Below are 7,199 nucleotides of genomic sequence, written 5' to 3' on the forward strand. Positions count from 1 at the left end.
TCCCACATCATGGTTGCACATGAGGGAAAGCACGCAGCCATCTGCCAAGGTGCTCACCTGGCAGCTCCCGAGCCTCAATGCAGCCACCCTCCACCTCCCCCCCCCCCAGGCACAGCAGCGCCACGAGCTGCTGCAGCACCCTGCACAGCACGGCTGCTCTCAATGCTGCCCAGCAGGGCTGCTCTCAATGCACACGGCTGTTTGCAGCAGCCTGAGACAGGCCAACAGCAGATGGAAGCTCTCAGCACTTGCACGGCTCTGCAACTGCCCCAGTTGAAATGAACGCTCTTGAAGCAGAGCAGCCCCGCGGTGCTGGGTGGCCACGTGAAGCCTGTGCCAGGTATCTCCTGTAAATAGCTCGTCCAAAAGGCAACCTCACCGCAGAGAAGGTCAGGGCGGAAAGAAGAGCTGGATGTTACTCAAGCAAAACAGTTCGTCCCATCGATGCCCAGCAGCACATTGGAAAGTCGTGCGAAGGCACCGAACTGCAGCTCAGGCTGGAGAATGGAACCAGCACAAGCACAGGACCCAGACAGGCAACTCCAACTGACCCAACGGCAGCTTGCTTCTGCCTCCTGGCTGAATCACTAACCACTAAGACCACAAACAGGCAAAGGCACGTGTCTGTCTGTCTGTCCCTTCATTCAGAAACACGACTCATAGCCGGGTTGGTGCTGAAGTTCCATCTGGTCTAAGCTCTTGTCTCCAAGGACGGCCCAGCAGAGCCACACAGCTCTCCATGCCTTGGGAAGGAGATGCTCTCAGCCAGGGTGGAAAAGTTGGGGGAGGGGGGTGCAAATGAGCAAAGGAAGAGAAATGCTTTCCCAGGCTGGAAGGAACGCAGCGAAGGGAGCTGCTGGAAGGGAGAACAAAGGAGGGGGAAAAAAGCCAACGCTGCTGCATAATGAAAGCCAAAGTCTTGCAGGGAGAGGCAGCACATCTGCGAAGCTCACCTCTGCGGTCTCTTTAAGGAAGCCCACGTTTACCATTCCTCCACTTTTTCATGCCAGGCACTGCCACTTTTCATCTTGGATCGGCTTCAGAGAGGACAGAAACGCATCTCTGCGCTTACAGATGCGGTGCAACACAACCCAGGTCGGCTCTCCATCCCCCAGTCGGGTGCTTCAGAGCTCAGCAGTTGAGATCAGCTCCAAACAGGGCCCCTGCCCCTTGCTCAAATGCTAACTGCAGCTTCACAGGAGGCTCTGGGAAAGCAGACAAGCTGCCACGCCAGTCCTGTAACACCAGTCCGCATTCACAAACATTGTTCTGCTCCTTCAGATGCCACGATGGACTTATTCCAATGAAAAGTCCACAAATATTTATTCAAACCCGTCCGACGCATCATCCACATCTGAGGGAGAGCCCACTCCTCCTCGCTGCCCCGCTGGGTCAGGGTTGCAGAGACAAAGCGTGCAGGTAGTGCCAGACCCCAAAGGATTGCTGCTGGAGCTCCAGGCAGCACCTGCAGGTCAGCATGCCTCCAGTGCACTCAGAATGCTGCAAGGAAGCTGCTCTGCTGCATTCCACCCCCGAGCCCAGCACCCTCTGCTTGTGACCTCCCCCTCTGACACAACTTCAGCCCAGAAAGATATATTTAACCCAAGGCATCAAACTCCCCTTAGGATGGAAGCCAGCACTACCATAATGAGCTCTGCGGGCGGCAACGTGAGCACTGAGCAGACACCCAAACCCTGCATACGGCAGGGACCAAGCTGGGATAAAGTCAAGCAGCGTGCTCAGCATCCCCTGCACCTCTACAAGGTGTGCACGGCCGTGATTTCTACAAGAAACAACACTCATTTTTCCTCACCATCCTTTCCAAGCAGTGTTCTCGCGTGCCCTCTTTTCTTAAAAGCAGCAGGGACTGGCAGAGTGTCCTACTTACTCTGGATACCTGATTAAGCGTTTCTGAACAATGAACTGCTCTCTGCTCTTCTGCTTTCACATGCAAAGCAAGCACAGCTCAGGATTTGCTCTCTCTCTCCCCCCCTCCCCAGGTGAAAGTCGTTTGAGGGGCATCACCCCAACCAACGGCGCTGCTGCTGAGCAGAAGCAATTGCAAGCAATTCAGGTCTGACACAGAGATGCTCACAAATGGGTGAGGAGCAGTGCTGAAGCCAGGACCTACAAACACAGCTGGAAATCAAGGATAAGAAACACATCAGGTAAGCACAAGCCAGGAAGTGACAAAATGTCATAAAGAGATGAACTGACAACTGTTCTAAGTAAATGAGAGCAAAACACGTCGGTGATCCACAGGGAAAGCTTCCTCACCATGCAGCGCGGGATCTGCCCCATGCCACTCTCACAGAGGTGTTATTTACAGGCCTGGCCATAGGGGCCACCTTGTCTCACTCACATGTGGAAAACAAAAGGAAGGGAGAAAAACCAGAATTTCAGAATTCTGATTGCTCAGCCAACTGATGCACTGGTCACAGCCACCAATGGGTGCCATGCCCAGGAGCAAAACACCTTCCTTACCTCCAAGCCCAGCCAGGCAGCACAGGGAGGAGCCAGCACACCAGCTGTGCAGTGATTCACTGCAACACTGCAGTGCAGAAGGCGCTCGGATTTCCCACTATGACACGGGGTAATTACAAAGCCGTGCTCCAGCACCCTGACTGCAGGCACTGCAACCACCAGGCTGCACCCAGGGCACGGCCTGAGCCTGCAGAGCTGCTGGCAATTGGTCAGTGAAGCCCTCAGCTCGCCCCAGGCAGCTTGATGCAACCGCCAGGTGAGAGGTCTGAACTAAATAAGTGAAGCTCCCATCCAGGACTTCCTTCCATCACCTTTTCAGGAATATTTTCTGTGAGTCTCAGCCCCAGGTTCGAGATTGCAAGGGTAACTCACCGATCCCTTCCCAGCTGATGAGCACAGGGCTGCTTGACGCAGGTAACTCATCAGCCAGAAATAGCTGCAGAGTTCTGATGAAACTCATCCACAGCCAAATGCAACACAAAGAAACCAGCCTGAGGAAGGCAGCTGCTACAGACACACGTGGTTGTGGATCATTAATCCGGGAGCAAATGAAACCGTGCGGTGGTCCCCGATCCACCTTAGTGTAAATGCACTGTGAAGCAACCCAACCTGCACGCCCTTCCTTTCTGCATTAGCTGCGTGAGACTCCAGAGTGCCTTATTAAACCAAGCCCAGGGCTGGCAGGGCTTCCCAAAAAAGGTGTAACGAATACCTCCCTGCTTTGTTTATGCATTACACGACGGCCTGGTTATCTGCCTCAGTGACAGCACCTTCCCAGGCAGCAGCTCTGGGAGTGCTCCAAAGGACCTCCTGAGTTCTGCTGGAAGGATGCAATCCCTGCTCCACGGGCAGGAGCAGGCAGGACACAGCAGGACAAATGCTTCACGTCTGTCCTTGACCAGATGCCGTTTCTGGAATGCCACTGTGCCAGAAAAACTCAAAGGTCAGCTCTTATCTAAGCTTGATGTAAACAGGTCTTTGTTTCTTTTGCATGCTTCTACTTGGATCCCACAGGAAATGCAGTCACTTATTGCAAGCAGGCTGCAGGGCAGCACTCACAGCACTGCTCTGCCTAGGGAGCTCCAAGCCAACAAGTTTCCTGGGGGAAGGAAGGAGCAGCCAGGAACAGAACCAAGGGATGAGGCAGAAGCTTTTAGGCACCATCCAGATATACTGCCTGCTATTGGAACTATGAATAAACACAATCAAAAAAGTCTTGCCTCTAATAAGGAAATTCAGCTAGCTGCAAAATCCAGCTGCATTCGAGCATCCCTGCAACAAGGCTTGGCTTTCTGCACTCCCACAAACGTGGAACAATGCTTCTGTACATCCCAGGAGCTGCCCAAGGCAGCTTCCCAGTGGAAAAGTCAGCCTTTCCCCTTCCTGTCTCCCAGCTCATACGACTGATTGAGAAGAAGGCTATTTAGATGTGCTGGGATGCACCAGCTCCCAGGGCTGACTCCAGGAGTTCCAGTCACAAGCACAAATGTGCACTGAGCCCCAAGAGCACCGGGGCTCCCGAGACCCAACGTCAAAGCGCTCGTGCCAACAGGACAGTTGACGCTGCAAAGGCAAATGCTGAACACCCACGGGCACCAACTTTGAAGGAGGGTTGGGGGGCCTGCCCTGGGTGCCAGCAGGCACACACAGCGGCTTCTGACACTGCACACAACAGAAGGAGCACTCTTTATTGGCTTTAAAATCTTTGGCTTTTAAAGAGGGCTGGGGAACGTACAGGCATGACTAACACAGAGGGCAGAGAAGTCAGCACAGGATTTCACGCATCATGTCTCTGAATACCACGCCTCCACTTGGGATTAGGATGAGTGGCAAGGAAATTTCACTTTGCTAGACAACACACGAGCCCATAATATAGGAAATTTAATATTATCTTGGACACAGAACTTTGTCAAATGCTGCCTCTAGTAACTGCAGTAGTAATAAACTCCATTTTGCTACTAATCCCAACAGCTTGCAGGCATTACAAAGCAGGAGTAACACTACTGAACTCATCTCCAACAGCACGAGGGCAGAGTGCCCCTACATCCAACCAGCACACACAAGCCCAAGCCATACAGAAATTCATCCCAGATGAATTGCTAACACCCCAGAAAATGAAGTTTAGCTAGAATTCAGTATTTGAGAGCTGTAATATGCATCATGTTGATCAGCATTCATCCACGTGAGTGGGTTTTTGGGGGGATGCTCGAGGTAGTGAGCACACACTGCATCACTCAGTAGAATCTGTCACAGTACAGACCAAGCACAAGCATCGCTTTGGACAACAGCTATCAGAATGCATCCAATTATTTCTCCATAGAGATCTGAGCAAACCCCCAATGGGGGGGGTGCCAATAAGGTCCCGTTCCAGAGAGGCCCATTTGGGCTGCAGAGCTTACAGTCGGTGGCAGCCGTTCTCCACAGGCTGAGCACAGCTGCAAGCAGCATTTCACACAGCCCAAACACAGAGCACAGCCTTTGCAGAGATCTGCTCTGAGAACTTTGATAAGCCTTCCCAGGGAAAAATGCTTTTCTTTGGAAGAATTTCTCCTGTTCCTTGACCTGTCAAGGCCTCTGTCCTTGATGATGATTTCCCTCCTCCACACACACAAACTCACAGCTAATACTTATGCAAACAGCATCCAGTTAACACCACATTAGGCTGCTGTCACCATTTAATGCCACTCACAAATAAGAAGGTTCCCACCAGTAACCCCTCAGAAATGAAGATGCCACACTCGCTTCACACTTCCACTAGACCAAACCCTTGCAGAGACTTTTCTCTCCCCCGAGCAGTTGAACAAAACACAAAACAAAACAGAACTCTGCCTTGGTTTGCAACAAAGGTTCCCACTGTGAAGAGACAAAGGTTTCAGGGGACAGGTCCAATGCACCAGCAAGCAACCAGACACAACTGGTTACAGTATTTTGGGTCTGCTGCTCCAGCTGCTGCAGGCAGCGTGTCCAGGACTGCTCTGCTAGAACACAACTGGGGGCATGAAGAACATCCTCAGAGCTGAACTAGGGAGCAGCCACAAGTCACACCGCGCCAGTTTCAACCTTTACTGCTTCAATCGAAACCCATCAAAGCACATCCCTGTAACACCCAGGTTCTCTACCTGCCACCTCTCAGCTCACCCTGCCAGAAGGAAGCAAAGCAGGACTGCTACTCACAGAGGTATGTGGGGCTGCTCTGGATCTGCTTTGGTCAGTTCCTCCTCCTCAACGTCAGACTCCCCTCCTGAGCTGCTGTCAGTGACATCCGAGTCGAACGCCTGCTCGCTGGATCTCAAGTTGGCCATGCCACTGGCTGTGAATCTCTCCAGTTCTTCCGATATCGAATCGCTCTTCAAGAAGCTGCTTAGGCCTTCCGAAGTAACTGTCTCACTCGCAGCTTTCCTCAAAGCTGCTTCTGCTTTTCTGGTCAACATCAGTTGGCTGCGATGCCTCACAGGGTCCAAAGTCGGAAGCTTGCTCAGAGTTTTCTCCAAGAAGCCGCCCAACTGCTGCTGGATGTGTCTCTCCACCTGCTTCGCCTGCACCACCTGCAAACGTTTCTGCAGCCTCCGAGCTCGGTTCTCAATGTCTGCCTGCCGTCTCAGCAATGCCCTCGTCCTCATCTCGGAGTCGAGAGCGCTGTGATGGCCGGCTGACAGAGAAGGTTTCTGCTCCTCCAACTTACCGCTCCCAAATTCCGAGTGACCGCCAACCCCAGGCAACCTCGTCTCTCCACTGCCACCCTCCAGCACCTGCTGCTGCTCCGTGGAATTAAGGGAAGATTTGTTTGCAGTGCTATTATTGCTAAAAGGAGTCGTGCGTTCCGCATCAAGGCTTCTGTGTGGAAGAGTGCAATTGGTCAACCCGGCCTTCAAGTCCCCCAATTCAGAACCTCCTGCATTATAGTCAACGCCCTGGAGGGCAGCAGCAGGAGAAGCGCACTTCCCACCGTTCAGAGCACTAGAGTTTTCGTGGTCTGAATTGGTACTTTTGGCCAATTTCTTGGCCAAGCCGTTCACAGGCGCTTGCGGGAGAGGTGGCTGGCTATTAGTACTCATTGTTTTTAGATTCTCCAAAGTAAATTCCAACACCGGTTGCCTCCCCAACAGATCACTCGTTTTCAAGAAGGACTGAGATAAGAGAGAGTGAGATTTAAGGACTGTCTGCTTGTTGAAGACTCCTTGCAGCTTCAGAGGCTCTTTTGAAGAGACAGATGTTACATCCGAGCAGAGATAAGAGGCCACTAGTGGCTGCAGCTTGCCCAGCTCTTCCTTCGTGGGGTTGTTTCGGAAATCTAAACTGGGATCCTCTGGAGCAATGGCTTTCCTTTTGGTGCCGTTGGCAGCCAGGAGGATGTTGTTGGCGTTGCCGTTGCTCTCGGCACTGCCAGGCGACAAGGTGGAGGACGGGGGAGCCAGCTTGAATCGGATGTGGTGAGCTTCAGCTGCTGCGTCAGTGAGAGCGGGCGCCATCGCAGCCATTCAGCACAGAGAGACGGGAAGTCCAGCCTCTCCCGGTGCCGAGGCCAGCTCCACTGCCTCCCACTGCCTCTCCCGAGGACAGCCTGCGGAAAGGGATGGAGAAAGAGAAGGTTAAGCTCCGCACTCAGACACAGCACGGCAAGCAAGGCAATAGCAACGAGATACGCTGACCCCATGCTCCCGCGTGCAGCACATCCTCCCCGTGCCACCAGCAGCCCTGCACCTAGCAGAGCCACC

General features: G+C 53.0%; 1 protein-coding gene across 2 annotated transcripts in view; it reads right to left on the bottom strand.

Annotated features, from left to right (window-relative positions):
* Nucleotides 1–6,962, bottom strand: part of KANSL1 (KAT8 regulatory NSL complex subunit 1) — a gene marked incomplete at both ends in the record, with an annotated part of 52,370 nt that extends 45,408 nt beyond the window's left edge. For both annotated transcript variants that reach the window (XM_079547275.1, XM_079547274.1), the window contains one exon: nucleotides 5,659–6,962. In XM_079547275.1, the coding sequence (XP_079403401.1) occupies nucleotides 5,659–6,962 (1,304 nt within the window). The remainder of the gene's footprint in view (nucleotides 1–5,658) is intronic.
* Nucleotides 6,963–7,199: the final 237 nt, after the last annotated feature.

Source organism: Tetrao urogallus, assembly GCF_951394365.1.
Source record: "Tetrao urogallus genome assembly, chromosome: 26".
In the NCBI taxonomy this organism is placed as follows: domain Eukaryota; kingdom Metazoa; phylum Chordata; class Aves; order Galliformes; family Phasianidae; genus Tetrao; species Tetrao urogallus.